The following is a 25,553-nucleotide window of genomic DNA, read 5'->3' as shown; positions in this document are numbered from 1 at the left end:
TAAGAACATCAAACCATGAACAGAATTAGAATCACTTAGATCAGAATAATACATTTTCATAAGTCGTTAATTTTAGGGGAGGAATTTCCCAATATAGCTGCTAAGAAGAATGCAAGACAGAACCCAGATTCCGTAACGCAATTAACCCACTGGTTCTCAGACTTCTAGAGGTGGAGCCCATTTCTAATATTGTTCAACTTCTTGCAGTCTATTTGAAAACTAAGTCCACACTGCTTTTTTCTTCCTCAAGAAAAAGACAAGGATCTGATATTAGTTACACACATGTCTAAGTATCTTATGGTTATCTTGCGCAGGTACACCCAAATTTGCCACCAAGACTCTTAGAACCTTCTCTCAGCTTACCCTCTTCCCTTTTGGTCTTCTGACTCCTCTTATGAGCTCCACTTTTGGGGTCCAAACAACAGACTAAGAACGACTGCACCAACTGGCACGTTGATGTGACAAATGTCAGTTTCCAGAGATTCATTAAGCAGTCTTATCATGCATAGTTGCTTATTTCTCCTGAGCAAGTAAGTTTATGACTACAGAGGAATTATCTGAGAAGAGCAATTTATTTGACTGATAGGGAAACCATTCCTGGTATGAGAGCTGTTTGTCTTCACATAGGCACAGACGGTTGGATATGAAATAATTATGTAAGGGTGCAAGTCAGAGAAACATAAGTCTAGTTAAGATATACAAATTAAACTGACACTTAGCTACATACCTATTTGGATTGATCTTATGCTTTTAGATATATAACACTGAATTAAAGCGACTTGTTCATTCTTCCCTCTTTACCACCATTTCTGTCTGTTTGCAGTCCCACAATACTATACTTTTGATATATTGGTATCCGAAGATATATAGGTATTTGAAGACTATTTTGATATTGGATGATATTTAAGTACCTGAAGAAGTGTGCTTACACACAAAAGCTTATACCTTGAAAAAAAGTCTGCTGGTCTTAAAGGTGCCACTGGACTCAAACTTTGTTCCTCCTGTTTCAGATCAACAGAATCTATTTTGATACATTAGTTACTGACTAGATAAACATTTAGAGGGGTGGAAGCAAAGAAAGTCTGAATGTCTTGATTAATTTTACCATTAGTTTCCAGGCTATCTCTGCTCAAAGAAACAGATATGCCACTCTCTTGTGGGAGTTGAGTGCTCTCCGCATTATCTTCATCAATTTCCACAATGGGATGGGAAAGCCTTTGTGACTTCAGAAAACTTCCCCTTGTGCCACGTATTCCTTTAAAAAAGAAGCCACTATTAACACCAATAGTTATTTAGTTATTTATCATTTGATGATTTGTAGACTGATAATCTCTGCAAGCAGGCTCGGGGTGGTTTACGACATAGACTAAAATATTCATAGACAAATTTTAAAACATCCTAAAAATTAAAACTAACAACCCAACATCCCCACCCACCCCAGTTGCCTTCAGTCTGGCCTGCAGAATTGGCTATAGGCCAGGAACATATGCCCAGCCAAAGAAAAAAAAAGGGGAGGGGGACCTGAGAGGAGAAAAGAGGTGGGAGGCCTTGACACATAATGTTAAGGTGCCCTGGCCTCAACCATAAGCCTGGTGGAAGCGTGCCATCTTGCAGGCCCTGCAGAACTATGACAGCCCTCTCATGGCCCTGATCTCAGACAGCAATTCATTCTACCAGGCTGGGGTCAGGCAGATACCTTTGGGGCCAAGGAGGGGGGACATATTGGGAGACACAGTCCCTCAGATACTGAAACACACAAATACTTATATGGGAACACTAATATTATGCACGAGAGATACAAGTGTACTAAAAACGTAAGAACTCAAGCAACACTCTTATTAATAAATTAAATTAGATATGGATTTGAATCCAAATGGCTACAAAGCAGTCTCTCTTCCTTCCCACTGCAGCCGTGAAATAAATGAGAAAGAAACCCTCAGGAGTAGATTTAATGGAAGATGGGGACTGCAAGCACAGAAGCTCTTTCTGGTTATAGATGGAATTCTTCGGATCATGAACACTGCTCCTTGTTTCACTACTTCAAGACCCTGTTCCATACCAACACAATAGCCTGCCAACCTCACTTACCAAGTTACTTATTTAATTTACTGAACAGTCCTCTGCCCTTAAGAATGTATCTGGATTCTTAATGATGACATTTAGATGACTGGGCTCTTTCACAGGAGGCAATCTATTTTCTACCACCAATGTGTGAGCATCGTAAGTTTTTGGGTTTTTTAAAAATGAAAAGCCAGAGTAGACGTTACCCTCAGTGTGGTCATCAGTAGCAGGGATTTCTTCTTTGTTTAAATGCACACTTTTCTTTGCTTTAAGGGATTTCTCCAGCACACTGAATTTGGCCAGGGCTTTGCTTCGGGATGCACTTGAAAAAGGTTTAGGAGTAACTACTTTAACTACACACAGGGCATTCACAAGTATTTAGGAGTAATGGGTTCGGGACCAAAGAAAAGGATAAGTTGTGTTACCCAGCTGAAAAATGACTCGGCAACTATTTTCACACTGTATCACATATAATTAGGCAATTCATTTAAAATCAGTAACTAGGCTATAATGACCATGACTTGAAAATAAAAGTGTACAATGTGTTCCATAGCTAACAATTTACACAAAGCACTATACATATTCATGTAATTTTAAAAGTAGTTAGACCACCAGTGGACAAAAAAATCTATGCAGTGCAATTTATAATCCAATCTGTGAATAGTAATCAATGGAGTCTGGAGATCTCCTGGAATTACAACATCTTGGGATGACAGAGATCAGCTCTCCTGGAGAAAAGGAATGCTTTAGAGGGTAGATTCTATAACATTATATCCCACTGATATCCACTCTTCCCAGACTCCACCTCCCAAATCCCCAGGAATTTCCTGACCCAGAGTTGGCGCTCCTAAACTCATTCCACACTGGGACACTAAAGTCATTGCCATGCATGGCTCTTTAATGCAACATAGAGTTGCAGTTCAGAATTATGGCACTCTCACCTACCAGTGTAAATGCCTAGAACCGTTCTAATGTCCACACACTGGATATCATGTTTACATATCAATTCATGGAGCCCCACTTCACAATCTGTACATTCAGGCCTCTATGCATATGCTAATGGAAATGGGGGAGACCTAAGCCCAGAGCTATGTTGAACTGACATAGGCCCAATCAGCACTGAATCAGATGACATGCAGTTCATGATACAATACAGAACCATCTTAAATTATTCAGCAACAAGTGAAATATTTCCTGTAAGTTTACCCAAAGGAACCCCCCCCCCCCGAACTCACTACTGCAAGGTTGTGTGTAAATCTGTATTTTTCTGCAATTATCAGGTCAGAAAAACATCTGTATATCTAAAATGAACAACTAGCTGATAACTACAAGCAAGAAACTTAAAGCTAGTACCAGACTGGTTATTTGATGGTGGTATCTTCTTTTCACCATCTTCAAGCATTTCATTTTTCTCCCCCACTGTTTTCTTCTCATTTCCCTGTTTGATAAACCTTGCCTTTCGATCTCAGGAAAGAAGACAGAAAGAGCACATATAGAAGGCCAAAAAGATTGTAAAACCCAGAAGATTTTAATACTAAGATAATAGAAGAATAAAGAAAAACTGTATAAACAGATAACAGCTATTTAACATATCAAGCAAGGAGATCAGGATTTGGAAAAAGCACCTGCTTAACTACAGTCTCTGCTTAAAAGCAAAGGGATCCAAGTATATCAAGAAGTTGATACAAACATTATCTGCTGTGATAGGCAAATTAGCTTTCCTAGAATCGAAGAACTGCTCAAATGCGTAAACAGGAAACTAATATCCCTACAATTTACTTCTGAGTAGTTTATCTTTGTATCTCATTTTCTCATTGCTTCTCACTGGCTTATCTCATTTCTCAGTCTCAGAAGCCACTAAAAATGTACTTTTGCTGGTCTGAGGCAGGAGAGGAATTGAAGACCCCAGAGCATTTGATCCCATTTGTAATTAAGGCTTGATTGCTATTTGAACCATGTCCCTAGATCTAGGGACTTGTTGGATCACATATTTCAATCAATCAATATACAGAAAAGGATACCATAACTAGACTACAAGTAATCCAAGGGTATTGGATTACAAACATATCACACCGCAGCATTCGATCAGTTGTGGAAGTAGTCCAATAATGTTGATTTCTATTTTACTCAGCCAGTGAGGGAGACCCAATCCCATATTTATAAGCAAGACCTTACACAGTACAAATTAGTATGGGTCAGTCTTTCTCAGTGTACTAACTCACAGGGGTGTCAGGACAGAATGAAGTAAAAGAGAGAGTCAACATGGCATAGTAGTGTTAAGATGTTAAAACTAAGATACGAGAGATCCAAGTTCAAATCCCTACTCTGCCACAGAAGTCTGTTGGGGAACCTCTGGCCAATCACACATTCTCAGCCTGATCTACCTGACAGGGCTGCTGTGAGAATAAAACAGAGGAGAGGAGAACGATGTACGTGGCTTTGGGTAATGACTGGGGGAGAAAGCTTGGGGATAAATGAAGTAAATAAATAAACCAGGTAGGCAGCAGGTACCCTGCTCTTTAGAATGCATAAGAAGACTATAGCGGCAATGGATGGGTCTGGCAGGTTTATACTTAGCATAGGAAGGAGGTATCTCTCGCGACCCCCTTCAAGGATCGCTGCCTTGTTGTGGCAAGGGGGCTTGCGTAGTTCAGTGAAGCTATGAGCTATGCCGTGCAGGGCCACCCAAGACGGACAGGTCATAGCTGAGAGCTCTGACAAAAGGTGATCCACTGGAGAAGGCAATGGCAAACCACTCCAGTATCTTTGCCATGAAAACTCTATGGACAGTTCCAATAGGCATAACGATATGACGCTGGAAGATGAGCCCCTCAGGTCGGAAGGTGTCCAATATGCTACTGGGGATGAGCAGACGGCTAGTACGAGTAGCGCCAGAATGAATGAAGCGGCTGGGCCAAAGCCGAAAGGACGCTCAGTTGTGGAAGTAACTGGTGGCGAAAAGACAGTCCGATGCTGTAAAGAATTTTATTCCATAGGAACCTGGAACGTCAGATCCATGAATCAAGGCAAGCTGGACGTGGTTAAACAAGAAATGAGAAGACTGAACATCGACATTTTAGGAATCAGTGAACTAAAATGGACAGGAATGGGTGAATTTAATTCAGATGACCATCAGGTATACTACTGTGGACAAGAATCTCGCAGAAGAAATGGAGTAGCATTCATAATCAATAAGAGAGTAGGAAAAGCAGTCTTGGGATACAATCCCCAAAATGACAGAATGATCTCAGTTCGAATCCAAGGCAAACCATTCAACATCACAGTGATCCAGGTCTACGCCCCAACCACTGCTGCTGAAGAGGGTGAAGTTGATCAGTTCTATGAAGCCCTACAACACCTTCTAGAAGCAACGCCCAAAAATGATGTGCTTATCATCATGGGGGATTGGAATGCTAAAGTAGGAAGCCAAAAGATAACCGGGATAACAGGCAAGTTTGGCCTTGGAGTACAAAATGAAGCAGGGCACAGGCTGGTAGAATTTTGTCAAGAGAATACAATGGTCATAGCAAACACTCTTTTCCAGCAACCCAAGAGACGACTCTACACATGGACATCACCAGACGGTCAACACAGAAATCAGATTGACTATGTGCTCTGCAGCCAAAGATGGAAAAGTTCTATCCAGTCAATAAAAACAAGACCAGGAGCTGATTGTGGTTCAGATCATGAACTTCTTGTTGCAAAATTTAGGCTTAAATTGAAGAAAGTAGGGAAAAGCACTAGGCCACTCAGGTATGAACTAAATCATATCCCTGACGAATACACAGTGGAGGTGACAAATAGATTTAAGGAATTAGATCTGATAGACAGAGTGCCTGAAGAACTATGGACGGAGGTTCGCAACATTGTACAAGAGGTAGCAACTAAAACCATCCCAAAGAAAAAGAAATGCAAGAAATCAAAATGGCTGTCTGAGGAAGCTTTACAAATAGCTAAGGAGAGAAGGGAAGTGAAAGGCAAGGGAGAAAGAGAAAGATACACCCAATTGAATGCAGAATTCCAGAGAAAAGCTAGAAGAGATAAGAATGCCTTCTTAAATGAACAGTGCAAACAAATAGAAGAAAACAATAGAATGGGGAGGACCAGAGATCTTTTCAAGAAAATTGGAGATATGAAGAGAACGTTTCATGCAAAGATGGGTATGATAAGGGACCAAAATGGTAGGGACCTCACAGAAGCAGAAGAGATCAAACAAAGGTGGCAAAATTATACAGAAGAACTATACAAGAGCGAGCTTAACATCCCTGATGACCACAATGGGGTAGTTACTGACCTGGAGCCAGACATCCTGGAATGTGAAGTCAAATGGGCCTTAGGAAGTCTGAGCAACAATAAAGCTAGTGGTAGTGACAGCATTCCAGTTGAACTATTCAAAATCTTAAAGGACGATGCAGTAAAAGTGCTACACTCAATATGCCAGCAAATTTGGAAAACTCAACAATGGCCACAGGATTGGAAAAGGTCAGTTTACATTCCAATCCCAAAGAAGGGCAATGCCAAAGAATGTTCAAACTACCGCACCATCGCACTAATTTCTCATGCTAGCAAAGTTATGCTCAAAATCCTACAAGCTAGGCTCCAGCAATATGTGGACCGAGAACTTCCAGAAGTACAGGCAGGATTTCGAAGAGGCAGAGGAACTAGAGATCAAATTGCCAACATACGCTGGATCATGGAGAAAGCTAGGGAGTACCAGAAGAACGTCTACTTCTGCTTCATTGACTATGCTAAAGCCTTTGATTGTGTGGAGCACAACAAATTGTGGCAAGTTCTTAAAGAGATGGGAATACCAGAGCATCTTATTTGTCTCTTGAGAAATTTATATGCAGGTCAAGAAGCAACAGTGAGAACTGAACATGGAATCACTGACTGGTTCAAAATTGAGAAAGGAGTTCGGCAAGGCTGTATACTGTCGCCTTGCCTATTTAACTTGTATGCAGAGCACATCATGAGAAATGCGGGATTAGAGGAGTCACAAATTGGGATCAAGATTTCAGGGAGAAATATCAACAACCTCAGATATGCAGATGATACCACTCTAATGGCAGAAAGTGAAGAGGAACTAAAGAGCCTGTTGATGCGGGTGAAGGAGGAGAGTGCCAAAGTTGGCTTGAAACTCAACATCAAGAAAACAAAGATCATGGCATCCGGCCCTCTCAATTCCTGGCAAATAGAAGGGGAAGAAATGGAGATAGTGACAGATTTTATTTTCCTGGGCTCCAAGATCACTGCAGATGGGGACTGCAGCAAAGAAATTAAAAGACGCTTGCTCCTGGGGAGGAAAGCTATGGCAAATCTAGACAGCATCCTAAAAAGCAGAGACATCACCCTGCCAACAAAAGTGCGTTTAGTCAAGGCTATGGTCTTCCCAGTTGCAATGTATGGCTGCGAAAGTTGGACCATAAGGAAGGCCGAGCGTCAAAGAATTGAGGCTTTTGAACTCTGGTGCTGGAGAAGACTCTTGCGAGTCCCTTGGACTGCAAGGCGAACAAACCAGTCAGTCCTAGAGGAGATCAGCCCTGACTGCTCTTTAGAAGGCCAGATCCTGAAGATGAAACTCAAATATTTTGGCCACCTCATGAGAAGGAAGGACTCCCTGGAGAAGAGCCTAATGCTGGGAGAGATCGAGGGCAAAAGAAGAAGGGGACGACAGAGAATGAGGTGGATGGATGGAGTCACTGAAGCAGTAGGTGCAAACTTGAATGGACTCCGGGGAATGGTAGAGGACAGGAAGGCCTGGAGGATCATTGTCCATGGGGTCGCGATGGGTCGGACACGACTTCGCACATAACAACAACAATCTCTCGCGGCTGTTGTATGTCATACTCGATATGCTGCCAGTAAATATTTGAAGACACAGTATAATCTTAAACACCTTTGCTCAGAAGGCAGCCCTACTGTGCTCAATGGGAATCACTACCTAGCAGGAGTACAGTCTTAATGCGTAACTTTGATCACGTATAATGACTTAAACTAAGGAGAAAATAAATTTTGACATACTCTGAAGCCATGAACACAAAAAGGCCTTGACTGACACCTTGTGGCCACAAACGACAAAGATACTTGAAATACAAAATAGCATAAAATTTCTACCATCATCTGAATCGTCTTCAGTTATCCACCAGGGCACAGGGTGCTTCTTCCGTTCTTTATTCCTGGCTTGTCCGAGAGTTTCAAGGACACTGGATTTTTTCTTTGGTTCATTTCCAATTGAATCATCTGAAAGAGACTGAATCAGAAGCAGACTATTATTAAGTGCCCTGTCATTGGGCTATTTTATTGTTATTGGCTCTCCAAAATATACGGCATGACCCAATTGTAAGGACTGTTTGTCCCACTGTATTCAAGAAAGCTTAAGATTATGTTTTAATGTGTACGTTTGGTTTGGACATGCCATAGAAATCTTTTGAGTTCAGCCACAGTAAAACAGCCAGAATAAGTACAGTTGCGATGTTTCTAGCTCCCCTCCCCCATTTTTGTTTTGTTTTGTTTTTTGCTTTTACAGCTATGGTTTCATCTCAGATAACTTCCAAGTATTCCTAGTACAGCTGGATATATACCAGCCTTTCTGAGAAATAAAATTAAAATCTGGCTAAAGTAACCATCTCCAGTCATATCTGAGGTCGAAAAGCAGCAGCATTGGCAGACTGAGTCAAGGGACAGAACAGTAGCGAGGACTCTCTCAGCTGATCAACCATCCTTACAGCTTGGAAAGATCTCATAATCATGAAGTATGAGAGTAAGGCTGTGCTCTCCAAGACAAACAACTACAGTACAACTTGTACTGTACAGTACAACCAGTCTTGTTTCATCAGACTGGAGGGAGGTGAGTAGTGGGGTACCTCAGGGCTCGGTTTGGTACTTTTTAACATATTTATTAATGATCTAGATGAGGGGGTGGAGGGACTACTCATCAAGTTTGCAGATGACACCAAATTGGGAGGACTGGCAAATACTCCAGAAGATAGAGACAGAGTTCAACAAGATCTGAATACAATGGAAAAATGGGCAAATGAGAACAAGATGCAATTCAATAAAGATAAGTGTAAAGTTCTGCATCTGGGTCAGAAAAATGAAAAGCATGCCTACTGGATGGGGGATACATTTCTATGTAACACTGTGTGTGAACGAGACCTTGGGGTACTTGTGGATTGTATGCTAAACATGAGCAGGCAGTGTGATGCAGCGATAAAAAAGGCAAATGCCATTTTGGGCTGTATCAACAGGGGCATCACATCAAAATCACAAGATGTCATAGTCCCATTGTATACGGCACTGGTCAGACCACACCTGGAGTACTGTGTGCAGTTCTGGAGGCCTCACTTCAAGAAGGACGTAGATAAAATTGAAAGGGTACAGAGGAGAGCGACGAAGATGATCTGGGGCTAAGGGACCAAGACTTATGAAGATAGGTTGAGGGAGAGGTGGAGAAAAGGAGGTTGAGAGGGGAAATGATAGCCCCCTTTAAGTATTTGAAAGGTTGTCACTTGGAGGAGGGCAGGATGCTGTTTCCGTTCGCTGCAGAGGAAAGGACACGCAGTGTTTAAACTACAAGTACAACGATATAGGCTAGATATCAGGAAAAAATTTTTTTCACAGTCAGAGTAGTTCAGCAGTGGAATAGGCTGCCTAAGAAGGTGGTGAGCTCCCCCTCACTGGCAGTCTTCAAGCAAAGGTTGGATACACAGTTTTCTTGGATGCTTTGGGCTGATCCTGCATTGAGCAGGGGGTTGGACAAGATGGCCTGTATGGTCACTTCCAACTCTATGATTCTATGACAAAACTGACACCACCACACGTGGAGCTTTTAACTAAGGCTAGCTCTTCAGAGCTCCTCTTCAGAGAAAGGTTATCTGAGTCGTATTGATCCCAGCTAACCACACCATCAGCTGAAGTGGTTTCCCCCTCTCCAGGTACAAGTAGCTGGGGACAACTGTCAGGTTATTTTAGACAACCTGGCTATTCTGTCACCTTTGCAAAATGGCTTGCTAGCATCCCTTAGATTTCCTACCCGCAGGTGTCTATCATAGACCACTCTGTCCTTTCAAACTAAAGCTGTCATTTGAAAGTAGTATAGTATTACAACTCAAGTTTGCAAAGGGCCACTCAAAAAATATTTGACATGTCTGAGAACTACCTCCAGGTGATTGAAGAAGGTAGCTTCTCTGTTAACTAAAGACCTGGCTCTTTCTTCCCTTTCAGGAGGACAAAACAGCATGATTAATAGTAATGCAAAGATAGGTGGAAGGTTACTAAAACATTTATTAGGCAGGAAACATTTCTGCTTGCAAGGCTGCTGTAATTCTTGTAATATGAGCTCCAAGCAATTTCAAAGTCCAGTGCATCAGTTACATCCCCCCCCACCCCCGAAATCACTTTAGCTGCTTCGGGCGGGAATGGCCGCTTCGGATGCCGAAGTGCCCAACCCCATGACCCATTATGCACGGGGGTTTTAGCGCACATTCGGGGTGGAATGGCGGCGACTAAAATCACCGATAACGCACGGAGCCGGCTGCAACTGGCCGCAGCTTCGGTGCATGCCGCTGAAAAAGCCGCGTCAGTGAAACGTGGAAGAAAGCGCAGCTTCCGGGTGACCGGGGCGCAACCAGAAGCGGCGCCCGGATCGCCGCGTGCATAATCGGTTACTCTGGGTTTTGCCGCCGTCGCGCCCCGCCCCGTACATAACCGGTATGCATCGCGTCTTCCCCCTCCGCGTTTTCCATGTGACCCGAAATCGCTGTTTCGGCGGCCGTGCATAATGGGCCCATATGAAGCAACTTGCAATAACTTGCAAGGTCAAAATTAACAGCTCTCCCCCCCCCCTTAATAGAGAAACACCTATCCAGAGAAATCAGGTTTACCTTTAAAATATATGTTTAATGCACATCCTATAAATAACAATCATATACTCTATAAACAACAGAGTCAACTTTAAGTAATGCCTTTTAAACAATGGCCTACTATTAATGCAACACTGCTGCCTAAAATGTAAGAAGCTGGGAATCTTACAGGTATGTGATGGACATTCTGGTTCTTTTGTAATTACATTGTCTGCTCAGCACATGGGACTTGGATGATGCTGACACTCCTTGGAGTATTATAACTGGAGAAACTGAAACCTCCCCAGATGTTGCAACTGAGGTCTGGAAACCTTCTATGTCCAGCCATTCTGTCAACTTCCAACAGCAGAGTAACAGCTGGGGGGGGGAGCACTTACAAGCTCTTGATCTATAAATTGTCTGATCACTAGGATTTTAAGGAATATTTAATTTATTTTCATATTTCTATGCTGCCCTTTCCCAAAGGCTCATGGAAGCTCACAATATGTTAAATAGAATAAAACAATGAAATTATAATATCAATTGCTATACTGAAGTAATTGCCTGGCATCTTGTTATTTCCTATACGATTTCTGTGTAAGGAGTCCAATTTTGCGGGTAATCAATCAATCAATAAATAATCTGTAGGCCACAACCATAGGCTTGGAAGAATAGCTGTCTTGAAGGCCCTGCGGAATTGTTTTAGGTCCTGCAGGGCCCTGATCTCCTCCAGAAGACAGTTTCACCAAGGCAGAGAAAGCCCTGACTCTGCTTGAAGCCAATTTTGTTTCTCTGGAGTCAGGGACCTTGAAGATTTTGTGAGCTCAAGCATAGACATAAGGGAGGTGGCGGTCCAGCAAGAACAAAGGTTCCAGAACATTTAAGGCCTTAAAGGTAAGTACCAACACCTTGAATCAAATTCAGTCCCCAATCTGGAACTAATGCAACCGGAAGAGCACTAGATGAATATAATCCTGCTGTATTTTGGACCAGCTGAAGTTTCCGGAACAGATAGAAGGTTAGCCCTGTGTAGAGCAAGTTTTAGTAATCTAACCTGGAGGTGACAGTTGCATGGATCACAGTGGTCAGGTTGGGTGCTGACAGGTAGGCACTAGCTCGGTAAAAGTGGTATAAAGCTGATGGGCATCATTTGTGACTTGGACTTCCACTGATAATGGAGAGTCCAGGATCAAGCCCAGGCTCCTAACAGTGGTCAGAGTTGTTAATTTCACCCTTACAAGAGTTGTACTGCCTCCTTTGGAGCATACTGATGCAGCCAGAGGACCTCTGTTTTAGCTGGATTCATCTTCAGCTGACTCGACGTGAGCTGATCTGTCACTGCCTCTAGACAACTGGTCAGTGCACCAGGGGGTGTCCATGGATGGCCATCCATTCACAGATACAGCAGGGTGTCATTGGCATCCTGATAACACTCTGGTCTGAAACCCTGGATTAACTGGGTGAGGGGGTGCATATAGATGTTGAACAATACTGGAGACAGAATCACTCCCTGTGAGACTCTACATGTTAGTGCGTACCACTGGGAGGAGTTTCCCCCTATTGCTGTCCTCTGTTCCCGATTTTGGAGAAAGGACTGCAGACATTTCAGGACTGTGCTCCTTATCCCCGAGTTGGTTAGGCGCTGGGGCCAGGAGCCCATGAACTATTATGTCGAATGCTGCTGCAGGGTCTAAAAGAACTAGGAGCGCCGACCCGCCTATATCCATTTTCCTCCAGAGGTTGTATGTAAGGGTGATCAGAGCTGTTTCCACTCCATGACAAGGTCTGAAGCTGAATTGCAAAGTATCAAAGGCCAATGTTTCCTCCAGATAAATCTGTAGTTGTTCTGCAATCATTTGCTCAACTACCATACTCAGGAATGATAGATGTGACACTGGATGGTAGCTGGCTGAGTCAGTTCTATCCAGTGTTTTTTTTTTCTTTCCAAAAGTGGTATAGCCACTGCTTCCTTCAGTTTCTCCAAGCAAATCCCTGTGGTCAGGGATAAGTTGAAATTGTCCCAGAGAGAGACCTGTACTCTTTCTTTATCAGCCTTCACCAGCCAGGAGGGGCATGGATCCAGGGGTCAACCAAAAAGCTGTCAGAGCTCTGTCCACATCAGGAAAGTGTACAGAAGCGGTCCAATATGGGATCTTGAGGCAGCCAAGGGGCCTCACGTTCGCTAACTGCATCCATCCTGGTGGAGAAATCCTGGTGGAGTGACAAGATTTTATCTGCAAAAAAGCTCAGAAATGACTCACAGCTAATAGGTGAATTAGAAGTTTCAGATGATCTGCTTAGAAGGGATGCCAGTGACTGAATTGTTTTAAAAATTGCGCTGGGCAAGAGCTAGCAGAGGCAAAAGAAGCCGCAAAGTGCTCACTCTTTGCAGCCTTCTCTGAACATCTCTTGCCTTGAAAACCTTACTGAGTCTCCATAAGTCAATTGCAACCTGCAATTGCATGTTCTTGTGCCTTTGATATAGGTGCCTTGTGGCAGATCTCCCCAATCCTTTGATTGGCTGCAGGTGGTTGGGAGGAGAAGGTGTTTTTTTTACTTTTCACAATTTCTGCTGGAGTGTTGTGAGGATGTCAGGGATATTGCTGGCAGAATGTGCTTGAGAAGACAGCAGGCTTAGAACACCAAGTAAGTCTTGTTCCTTCCTCAGCACGACACTGACATGACCCATTTCCATTCTGATGTGCCAACATATCTCCCTATACTTCCCGCGAGCCAGTGCATCTCAGAATTATGCTAGTGTCCAGGCACCCCAAACCAATAAGACACAGCAGTTTAACTGCACTGCTCAAAACTGGGATGCAGCAGTTCAAAAAACAAAACAACCCCTCTAAAAAAACAAAACTAGGTAGCTTCTTTAATGATGAATATGATATTAATAATTTTCTGGAACATGAATGTCCAGACAAAGAATGTTTAGAAATATGAGAATTTTTATCACCTTTTAATGACACTTTTGGCATTGTTGTGCAGTTTTTTGAAGACACTAAGGGTTTACTCAGGCATGACATTGCCTATTTATCAGAATCATTTGCAAAATTCGATTAAACGAATTGGCAGTTGCAAAGAGATTAGATCAATCTTATTAAGGCCAATCTGCCATCTCTACATTGATTTCAAAGTTAACTCCATTCAAACACAATACAAGAAGTTTCAAGTTAACCAGTTTTCAAGCCTGCCTGAGCCAGGAGAAAAATGTAGGACACAAAATAATGATCTGCAAGATCTTTGTGACCATTTGGATATATGCTGCATAAAAAATATGACTGAGTGATTTGTAGATCTTCTATCAATGGAAACTCCAGATTGAGTGATAAATCCATTTTCAGATACTGTTGGGGTAATGGAGGAAACACTACCAGTGCTACATAATGATACTGAGCTGAATCCAAAGTTTCATACCAAAAGTTATGGTTACAGAGGGAAATGTCTGATCCCTATCCAGCAGTATGGACAGTGATTAAGAAGTTGTTGCACTTCCAACATCATATTTGATGGAATGCGGGTTTAGGGTGGTCATCCAATTTCTCTCCAAGCAAAGACATTAACTTCATATTATTGAACAAGTTGATTTAAGACTTCTGGGAAACTGGTATCACTTCATCAAGACCATTCATCTTAAGAGTTCACTGAATAGTGAAGTAGTTGCTAAATGTACTAAGATTCTAGCTAAATGACTATCAGGCTTTGAAAACTGCTATCACTGGATCAAGCCCATCAATTTTGTTAAATAAATCAAACTAAAAAGTTTTAATTGGATTTTGAATAAATGTGCAACTAAATGTTACTGTTTGAATTTTATCGTTATCTTCCTTGACAGGTCATGCAAACTGCTATTCTAATTCTTTTTATAGGGCAAGGGGCATTGGGAGTGAGTTTATGGAAATAAGGGGGTGATGGGCCGAAAGTTTGGGAACCACTGATTTAAAGTAAGCAGCACAAAAGACACTGGCAGAACACCCTCTCCCCTCCATAAAGACTATACTGAGCAAAACACAAATATATATATATTTCTGATAAGTGGCTAACAACCAGGTCTAAGGCTGTGCACACTTACTATGGAATAAATAATTGAAGTCTATGTATGTTTACATAAAAGAAAAGCCCATTACTTTCAGTAGTATCCACTTAAGGACCAAGGCATAAGACTTTTACAGTCATTTTCAAATCTAAAAATACAAACAAAATCTTTCATATACATAGTTAATTTAAATTAGTTCTAGACTTGACATGTGCACTAATTTTATAATGTAGGTCTGATGCAGCCTTTCTCAACTTATTTAGCATGAGATGAGAAACCCCTGAAACATTCTTCAGCCTTCGAGAAACCCCAGAAGCGGTACAATCTGCAGGACATGGTAGGGAAGCATAGCTGTGTACACACCCACATGGGGCTCCTCCCCTTTCCACCTCCTCCAGGACTATCATTGGCCATTTTGAGGGGGGAGGGTGCAGGTCAACATGACCATATTTGGTCATATCACCTGATAAAGACTTAATACATTTTTAAAATATATTAAAAATTAATTAACTCCCACCCATATGGGAAATCCTTCCAGGGCTGTAAAAATATCCTGGTCTAGTGCAAAAGAAGATAGTATTCGGGAAATAAATAACTCCATCCTAATAGCTACAATGCAAGGCCAGTGTATTCACTGAAAAGATCTTACTGAGAAACTGGGGGCACTCTGGAAGCCTTCAGAATAGGCTACAAGATACTTTTTAAACAATGGCAGTGAAGAGAAACGTAAGCATACCTCTCTCAAAAACTGTTCAAACTGTTCATCTAGGTCTTCTTTTGAAAATAGGTGAGCCATCAGAACTGGATTTAAATTTCCAAATCATTGATATGAATGAATAGATACTAAAGTGAAAAAGAAAATGTAATTAATGCTATAGTCATGTATTTCAATTTTCATTTACTCACGGCATTTAGTGCTTCACACTTTGAACCAAGTTTTTACCAAATTTTGTACAAGAACGGACAGTACATTTTACTTATATTCTGAGGACTTCAATGCTTCATCAAACATCCAGGGGGGGAAAGTCTTTTGGAAGCCATAAGAATAATCCATGTAATGCTGCTTACAAACACAATGTAAATTCATTTACGTCTAATTTCTTATCAGCAGTTTAAAAAAAGTTTATATGTCAGTATTCTATTATCTCAGTAAATTTTAAACTCCACAGATATTTCCCCAATTAATACTGGGATTCATTTCTTGCAAATTTTGCATAAGTCAGTAAACAATACTCTTGACATAGAGCTCATTTAAAACAGCAACATTTTAACACGTATCTACCAACAACATCCCTCACTGAGTTTGCACAAAAGTAGGTACAGAATCATACAAGGCTTTCTTAATGTCATTCATAAGCTGCTTTTGTAAAATCATCTCTCTCTCTCTCTATATATATATATATACATAAGAAATGAGAAGTAAATCAAGACTTTCCAGATTCATATCCAATACATTTTAAATCTCTTTAGATATGACTAGTGTCTATTTAAAATATCTCCCCAACCAAACCTAATATGGGTAGTTTATCACTGAGAACAACCCTTTTTCATGTGAACCCTGCACAGCACTTTGGCAGCCCAGCATAAAATGACCAGCTGGACATCTCAGCAAGCAATTTGCATGTATTGTTATGTAAGCACCTGGAAAAAGGTCTCTGAAAATGTAAGAAGATTACAATTGCCTCTTCTAATACCACATAATCTACTTTCTCTTTCAAAATCTGTTGAAAAAACTAAAGAAATAATATTGCACTAATTTACTAGCAATACATAAAAAACAAGCTATTTCTTTAGTTATTTCTAATTTTCTTCAGTTTCCTTCTTTTCCTATGCACTGAACACATATTTATGAATCCAGGTTTTAACAGTGGTCTGTAGAAGTTTGCTGATATTTTGTGTTCTTTATCTGTTAATGTGATGATAACACCTGGATGGCTCTGTAGTTTCTTGGCATCAAGACTTATCTGCATGTTAATCTGACACAGTCATTACAGTTGTTACAGTTGAAAACATAAAAAAAAACTGCCCCTTTGATTTAGTCAGCATGTTTTCAATTAATGCTAGCATGATGCATCTTGACCTTCCTTCTAATGAATGCTATTTATTGCAGTTTCTCTAACTCATTTGAAACCCACAGATATACTGCCTCTGAACACAGTGGTTCTGCTTATAGCTATCATAACTAACACTTCATAATTTAAAAAAAATACCAACCAGGCTAGTAGCCCTCATCATATGCTAATAGTGAATTCCATCAGCTGGTGTAGCCACAACTCCATAGCACTGGGATGCAACGGTATAAAGGATTTTTATACTAAAGCTACTGATAAGCATGTTCAACATCAACATTAGACATCACAGTAAGGGGCAGTATATAAATCGAATGCATAAATACATGAATACATTATGGAGGCAGCATGATGCTATTGTGAGCATGGGAAGACCTACCGCAAACTACACCCCGAGGACAAAATGAACGGGGGAGAAAGGAGATACTATGCACACAGCCACCTGCCCTGCGTTGTTTGGGGAAAGGGTAGGAGAAATATGTTGCGCTTGACTGGATACGGGGGGGGGGGGGGAGCCACCCGACAATTTTACAAACTTTTGTCCTGACTTCAAGTTGCCAACTTTTGCTATGACGTGTAAAGACCCAACACTGATGCAGCTCGGGTTGAACTGCTTTCAGTCTGGAAGGCTGAGCAAATGGAACTGGCAAGATCCCCCCCGGATGCTGCCAGGCGACCTTAATCTGCGAATAGGGAACAACCGAGGCCACAGCCACCCCACCCCAGTTGCTCAAAAGCCACCTAGGGGCATGGCCCCTTCTCTCCCGAGATCCCGAAGGCCAGGGTCACTTCTGCCTGCCCTCTTCCGCCTGCCGCTGCACAACGGAACCGGTACGAGGGACTCGCCTTTCCCGCGGCGAAGCGCTCGACTTCCAGCGTCAACGGAGAAGTTTCCTAGGAAACAAAGTGAGCCACTGGGCCACCGTAGGGCAAACCGTGCGGAGCCAGGGATAGGAGATGCTGCGGTCACATGAGCTGGCCTGTCGGGAACAGACGCCTTCACTCGGGGTCACGTGGCAGAGAACGGCGCTCTCATTCCAGACGCCGTGCGAGAGCACGTGACTGCAGTTGATGAGACGGACGCGGCCGAGGAAGTCACGTGACGTGCGGCGGCCGATGGTGCAGCTCACTGCAGGGTGACGCGCCATCTAGCGGCGGAGATAAGGTGGCTCACGAAAAAGGTGGTTGGGGGAAAAAAGACTAACGCAAGAGGCGCCGAATTCACTCGTGTTCCTTGGAAGATTATCTTTTAGTTCCATGGTGGATCTTGTGGGACAATGACTCACAGACACTGGAATCACAACAAAATTGGAGTCAAGTAAGTGGTACCTTTAAGACCAACAGAGACGTGAACTGTTCATGTGCATGCACACTTCCTTAGAGACAATGGAACAGAGGATGCTGTGATGCTGTTTACCAGTTTGACCCCAATCCACTTTCTCTCCACATCTATACTCCCATGATCCCCACTTCACCGCCTGAGGAAGCGCTCATGAACATGAATGCCCACACACGGAACAAATCCCCTCCTGGCCCAAAGGTGCCATTGGACTCAGAACTTTGCTGTGCTACAGATCAACATGGCCATCCATTTGAATATATCACCTCTTAGTCATCTTAGAGAGAGAGACAGACCAAATAAGTGCTGTTTGTATTTTATTAAGAGCCCTTATGGGATCCTTTCATAGCCAACCTAACTGTTTTTGAGGTAGTAGCTATGTTCCTTGCCTTCATCTAAGTCAGTAGTTCTCAACCTTCCTAAAGCTGCGACCCCTTAATACAGTTCCTCATGTTGTGGTCTGTGTGAAAGAGGTAACCCCTTGGGGCCTTCCCCACCCAGCCTGGCCTTTGGAAGATGTGGAAGAAGGGGCAGGACGGATGTAGCCCCTCTGTGGCCTTTCCTGCCTGGCCCAGCCTTTGGAAAATGGGAGGGCAGGAGGGGTATAGCCCACTCTGTTTGCAGCCTTCCTGGCCTGGCCTTTGGGAGATGTGGGAAGGTGGCAACCCAGCCCTCCATAGCCGGCCTGGCCTTTGGAAGATGTGGGGTTTGATGGGGAGGTGGGGACAGTGATGACTTATGTAGACACTATTGTATGGGGGTGGGGTAGGAGGACCATTGTCCCTCCAAAGCAACTGTTTTCTCCAGAAGAATGGATGCCTTCCTTTTCTCCTCCGTTCCCTTCCCCTTTCTCTTTTTCATTCTGTCTTTCTTTCATGCTCCTGAAGGTTTCCAGACCCCCACCTGGAAGTTGGCAACCCAGCTGGCTGCATATGCAGTATGAGTCAGGAATCAAACCCAGCTCTTGAGATTAGATTCTGCTATTCTTTAACCACTTCACCACACTGGATGTCAAGACTGAGCAGGACGGAGGGCCAGAACCCAGGAAGGCCATAGTGCAGGTGTATGTGCTAGTGCCCATTGTATCCCTGGGTGCAACAGGCTTTGCCTCTAGTAAAATAATAAAGGCGGTTTTTATTTAGCCCAAAAAGTTGTTGCAAGGAATCTGCTCATGTACTTCTTTTAACAGCTAATTGTTTACATAGATACAGCTAATACTTTTCACTTTTGTTCAGAAAACCTTCCTGGGTTTGAAGCACGTGTAAACATAAGTAAAATGAAAAATCAAACTATGTTGATAAGACTTAAAATAGAAAGCTTTTTAAAAATTGTCCTAGTGTAGTTTATTGTCCACATCTGGCAGGTATGCATTGCAGGCTTTCCTGAATGAAGGGAGATTTGTCTTAGCGGCAGACTGGAACATTTGGAACAGACTGTAAAGATTAGAATTCCCTCACTCTTGGTTGAAAATTCTTAAATGAAGATCCAGCAAAACTGTGGTGCTGGGTATCAGTGGCAAAATTGCTGATCTGCCTTGTACAACGGCTGCCTGAGCTTGTCAATCTGAGGTACTCTGTTGTGAAGGATAGAAGTAAAGGCGTTCTACTGGCAACTGGTTTAAAAAGCTGAGTTTTGAAGTAGCATCTTAAGACTGTAGACGAGAATGTGTTTTTTGGCAAGGGGACACCGTGTCACTGCTCAACATGGCTCCATCTGTCTCTGCTTTGTTCAGCAGGGGCTGAGTTGGTGGTCCTCTGGCAAATTTGTGGCTCAGCTGCCCGAAGCCTGAGGCTACAGTTGAACAGCAGGAGTGGAGATGCAAGGGTTTTCGTTTTGTTTTTCATTCCATTGCAATCTGCTCTCCTAAATATAGAATGCTGAATGGGCTTTGTTCATCTTGATGCTGCACTGAAAATTGCAGATCCAGGACAGCAGCAAATTTAACTTGCTTCCTGCTTCAGAACTTCTTGATAGGCTTTCTTTGTTGCCACTCAGGTTGCTTCTGGGTGCTAATAGATGGCCCTAGAGAAATGTTTAGTTAGATATATATATATTCGGTTTATCTCCCCAATGGGGACCATCAGTGGCTTGCAACATTACTATTCCCCCCTGCATTTTTCCTCACAGCAAAAACTATGAACCACCTTGGGATGAGAGAAAATAGCTGGCTCAAGCTTTCTCAGTGAGCTTCCATGGCAGAGTGGGGATTCAAAGCTAGACCTTTCACACATGGATTATTTGCCTCAGAATTAATGTTGTTGGAAAGCAGGGCTTCCCCCCCCCACACACTTCCTTGCAATACTGGTACATTAATTTTTCTCAAATTCTTCCCTACCTACTTTGCTGCAGAGTTTCAGAGTGGCCAGGAACATCCCTTTGGTACCCTTAGTGAGGGGTGGGAGAAAGTGGTAAACTTGATGTTTCAAATATATTGGCATTGCAAGATGTCTTTTTGAGTGCATAGGGAAGCTGGATATGCTGATGGATTCTGGGGCTCAGCTGTAGGCCAGACAGAACAACTCCATCTTGCAGGTCATACAGAACAGTTGTAGGTCCCTGATCTCCTCTGGGAGAGTGTTCTACCAGGTCAGGGCTGAGAAATTCCTGGCTCTGGTTGAGGCCCGTTTTATTTCTCTGGGGCCAGGATCTTTAATAGGTTTTTCATACTGGAATGGCTGCTTTCAATTCTATTGAGTATCGGATTCTTCTAGAGAGGCTGGCCAGGGGTATTCGCACAAAAGTTTTGTTGTTGTTGTCAGGTGCGAAGTCGTGTCCGACCCATCACGACACCATGGACAATGATCGTCCAGGCCTTCCTGTCCTCTACCATTCCCTGGAGTCCATTTAAGTTTGCACCTACTTCGGTGACTCCATCCAGCCACCTCATTCTCTGTCGTCCCCTTCTTCTTTTGCCCTCGATCGCTCCGAGCATTAGGCTCTTCTCCAGGGAGTCCTTCCTTCTCATGAGATGGCCAAAGTATTTGAGTTTCATCTTCAGGATCTGGCCTTCTAAGGAGCTGGCAGGGCTGATCTCCTCTAGGACTGACCGGTTTGTTTGCCTTGCAGTCCAAGGGACTCGCAAGAGTCTTCTCCAGCACCAGAGTTCAAAAGCCTCAATTCTTTGACGCTCGGCCTTCCTTATGGTCCAACTTTCGCAGCCATACATTGCAACTGGGAATACCATAGCCTTAGCTAAACGCACTTTTGTTGGCAGGGTGATGTCTCTGCTTGTTAGGATGCTGTCTAGATTTGCCATAGCTTTCCTCCCCAGGAGCAAGCGTCTTTTACTTTCTTTGCTGCAGTCCCCATCTACAGTGATCTTGGAGCCCAGGAAAATAAAATCTGTCACTATCTCAATTTCTTCCCCATCTATTTGCCAGGAATTGAGAGGGCTGGATGCCATGATCTTCGTTTTCTTGATGTTGAGTTTCAAGCCAACTTTTGCACTGTTCTCCTTCACCCACATCAACAGGCTCTTTAGTTCCTCTTCACTTTCTGCCATTAGAGTGGTATCATCTATATATCTGAGGTTGTTGATATTTCTCCCTGCAATCTTGATCCCTATTTGTGACTCCTCTAATCCCCCCTTTCTCATGATGTGCTCCACATACAAGTTAAATAGGCAAGGCGACAGTATACAGCCTTGCCGAACTCCTTTCTCAATTTTGAACCAATCAGTGATTCCATGTTCTGTTCTCGCTGTTGCTTCTTGACCTGCATATAAGTTTCTCAAGAGACAAATAAGATGCTCTGGTATTCCCATCTCTTTAAGAATTTGCCACAATTTGTTGTGCTCCACACAATCAAAAGCTTTAGCATAGTCAATGAAGCAGAAGTAGATGTTCTTCTGGAACTCCCTAGCTTTCTCCATGATCCAGCGTATGTTAGCAATTTGATCTCTAGTTCCTCTGCCTCTTCGAAATCCTGCCTGTACTTCTGGAAGTTCTCAGTCCACATATTGCTGGAGCCTAGCTTGTAAAATTTTGAGCATAACTTTGCTAGCATGAGAAATGAGTGCAATGGTGCGGTAGTTTGAACATTCTTTGGCATTTGCTCTTCTTTGGGATTGGAATGTAAGCTGACCTTTTCCAATCCTGTGGCCATTGTTGAGTTTTCCAAATTTGCTGGCATATTGAATGTAGCACTTTTACGGCATTGTCTAAACAAAAGTTTACACCTTGATAAAACTTTATTGATGCCACTAAAGGTGCCACTAAAAGTTTATTCTGCTGCTTCAGACCAACACGGCTGTCCACCTGAATCTGCAGTAAGGTGCTTTAAGGCAGTGGTCCCAACCTTTTTATCACCAGGGACTAGTCAACGCTTGAAAATTTTACTGAGGCCCGGGGGGGGGGGGGAGATAGTCTTTTGCTGAGGGACGTCACCACTGCCATCTGAGCCCCTGATCCGCTTGCTTTCCTGCCGGCGCCCCTGACTTCCCGCCACCCACTGGGGGCGCTGCTAGCCGCAGCTGTGCAGTGCCACGCTGAGGGGGAGCCCCAGTCATGGTGGCCGCTGGAGAGCAGCAAAGGTGAGCCGGCGGCAGAGTGGCAGGTTAGCCCCCGAGGCAGCAGCCGGGAAGGAGGACGAAGAGGAGCTGTGGCCTGGTACCGACTGATCCACAGACCGGTCTGGGGACCAGGACCACTAATTTAAGGGTTAGCACATACATTATTTAAAGGAGGTATTTATTTTAAGAAGGGAAACACTTCTGACCTTAAAAATCTTATTCTGTTTATTCACATGTGTGATAGTAATCATTCATAGACATTGTACTCATAATTGAGGCTTGTATATGTTAGTTACAAGGAAGTACGTGTTTGTACCTGCTGGCTATGAAGATTTGCCTGGAAATATGACAGCCCTACAGAGTGAGGAAGGGTGGATACCATTCTGTCTAGTGGCTTTATCAGATGTAATTGGTCTTCCTACCCACTTTGTTTCTAATTTCTAACTAGGTTGCTTAAAATGCTGGCAGAGAATTCAGCCTTCCATTTGAAATTCTTGCTTGGTTATTTTTAGTCTTTCTGAACCCTGGGAAATCCAAAATACAACTACTTTGAACAGGCTACAGAGCCAACTATAGCAGGGCCTCTGAATTTGATTAGATAAAACAACAAAGAGGGTCTGTTAGGGCAAAGGCAGGAAGTACTAAGGTGGGTGGCAATATCTGTCATAACTCAAGGGAAATGTAGCCTCAAAGCACTCAAAAGTGGGTGTAAAAATAACAAAAGCAATAGACAACTTTCCCACATCTTGCGGTCACTTTCAGCTAGAAAAAAAAATTCTGTGCACTCAACTCCTGTTGCAAAAAATATTTTTAAGTATAATAAACAGTGCATGGATGGATGTTTCTTCTGAAAATCTCAGGGCACGGATCAGAATCAGAATAAAAATTATATGCACATCACCTCATTGTAAATGGTATATTTATTTCTGAAAGATTAAACATAGAACTAACAAATTAGATTATTATATATTCTTTTGTTTAAGAGACAGCTGTAATTTGAAGGAATGACCCTCATATAAGAATATTATTCTATAGAATCACCATTTTAAGCCCTGCTTCCCATGCAGCAGAGCTAGATTTTTTTTAAATCCATGAAATAATTGCAGAGATTTCTCATCCTAATACTTTGCTAATGGTGCAAAAAATATTTATCTATACATTTGCCAACTGTATTTTCATTCTAGATGTTGAAGGCTAAACTGGATTAGAGCAGGAAATCTATCGAGATGTCTTCAGAACAGTTATGGGAGAATTAAGCCGGGACATCCTGTTGTTGTTTTGGATTGCCAAGCCCAGGCTTGAGAAATTCTTGAAAATTTCAGGGTAGCATCTGGGGGGTGGGTGGAGTTTGGAGTTGGAAGGAGCTCAGTTATAATTCTTTGAAACAAAAGTATCACGAATTTCTGCAGGATTTGACATCTTTCCGCAGGGCCTACAAAACGGAGCTCTTCCGCTGGGTTTATGGTTGAGGCTGTGACCAGCGGAGGAGATCTGCTGCCCCCCCCCCCCAGAGAAGGGAAGTTGTGGGCCTGTGGACATCACGTTGCCCATTGGGGAGTAGCGGGATACGAATTGAATGAATGAATGAATGAATGAATGAATGAGCTTCTTCCTGCCTAGAGCCTTTCCACACCAGATGCCTTCTTGTTTTTCTCATGAGACCCTAAATAGTCCAAAGTAGATGTGATGTCACATAGGCTTCATCAGTGACCTATATCGCTCCCTTTATGCATATGAAAGTATATTTAGGGTACAAACATAAGTCTTCCATTTATCTGCCCCAGTTTCCCACCCTCAAGGAATGGCTTTCATTAGTGACATTCTGTGAATTTCTCTAGAACACTATAGAGTCATCCAAAAGTGGCATCACATCTTTTCCAAGCTCCATCCTTCCCAGGCATTGCTCTCCAGGTTCCCCCAGCATTTGTGTTGGGAACTGTGTCTACACATCTGGCCGACAGCATGCCCAGCTGGGTTTCCTAATGCTTTCCTTTACCACCTAACGAATCTGAATTGCAGCAGTGAACTTAGTGTTTATGTCACTGGGGGAAACATTTTTTCCCTTGCTGAGTTAATAATAGTGTTGAGGTGGGAGGGATTTAGATTGGGGGGAAAAGATATGACGGGAAAGGATTATATGCTCTTTCCAGCTACTGATGCTTCACTCCAACATGGGAACCTCTACGAATGAATCTTTGAAACAAAAGAAGTATCACAAATTTCTTGTGCCTATGCTGTTGGCCTTTGATCACACATTAAAAACCATGGTTTTTTTTAGCTACAGGTTTTTGTTGAGTTTTCACATGCTATTGCAAATTTTTTCATTCTCCCAACTTTCGTTATTGCTGTTCCCAATTCATCAGTTCCTGTTATGCTTTTTTGTTGTTGTTTCTGAGTACAGTGCAAAAATAATATTAAAAATTAAGTAAATGAAATGAGAATAAGCTAATTGAAACAGTGGCATAAAAGAGACAACATTTTGATATGTACAAGGGAAAAGTGAAAGCAAAATGGGGATTTCCAGGTTGATCCAGCGGATCATATTTGGGGAAGAGATGGTCTAACAAGTATAATAATATAACTATTAAGCATTTCCTTTTGAAATTTGTCTATTCCCAGTTCTTTCTACCCCTTCAGTTACTGGGGAATTCTGGAATCAGCTTTATTCTATGATTCTATTCTAACCATGCCCTTT

General features: G+C 42.6%; 1 protein-coding gene across 5 annotated transcripts in view; it reads right to left on the bottom strand.

Annotated features, from left to right (window-relative positions):
• The window catches only part of CEP162 (centrosomal protein 162), a 56,491-nt gene extending 38,453 nt beyond the window's left edge, over positions 1–18,038 (bottom strand). Inside the window, exons 1-5 of one of the 5 annotated variants that reach the window (XM_077305315.1) lie at positions 17,856–18,038; positions 15,677–15,783; positions 8,176–8,311; positions 3,415–3,525; positions 1,106–1,255 (exon numbers count right to left, since the gene is read on the bottom strand). In XM_077305315.1, coding sequence (XP_077161430.1) covers positions 1,106–1,255; positions 3,415–3,525; positions 8,176–8,311; positions 15,677–15,736 — 457 coding nt within the window. In that variant the 5' untranslated portion in view covers positions 15,737–15,783; positions 17,856–18,038. Of the gene's footprint in view, positions 1–1,105; positions 1,256–3,414; positions 3,526–8,175; positions 8,312–15,676; positions 15,784–17,154; positions 17,315–17,388; positions 17,410–17,750 lie in introns of those variants that run through there. The other 4 variants (XM_077305322.1, XM_077305338.1, XM_077305330.1 and 1 more) reach the window with 4 other exon arrangements.
• Positions 18,039–25,553: the final 7,515 nt, after the last annotated feature.

Source organism: Paroedura picta, chromosome 1, assembly GCF_049243985.1.
Source record: "Paroedura picta isolate Pp20150507F chromosome 1, Ppicta_v3.0, whole genome shotgun sequence".
Taxonomy (NCBI): Eukaryota; Metazoa; Chordata; class Lepidosauria; order Squamata; family Gekkonidae; genus Paroedura; species Paroedura picta.
This window is presented reverse-complemented; position numbering and strand designations above follow the sequence as displayed.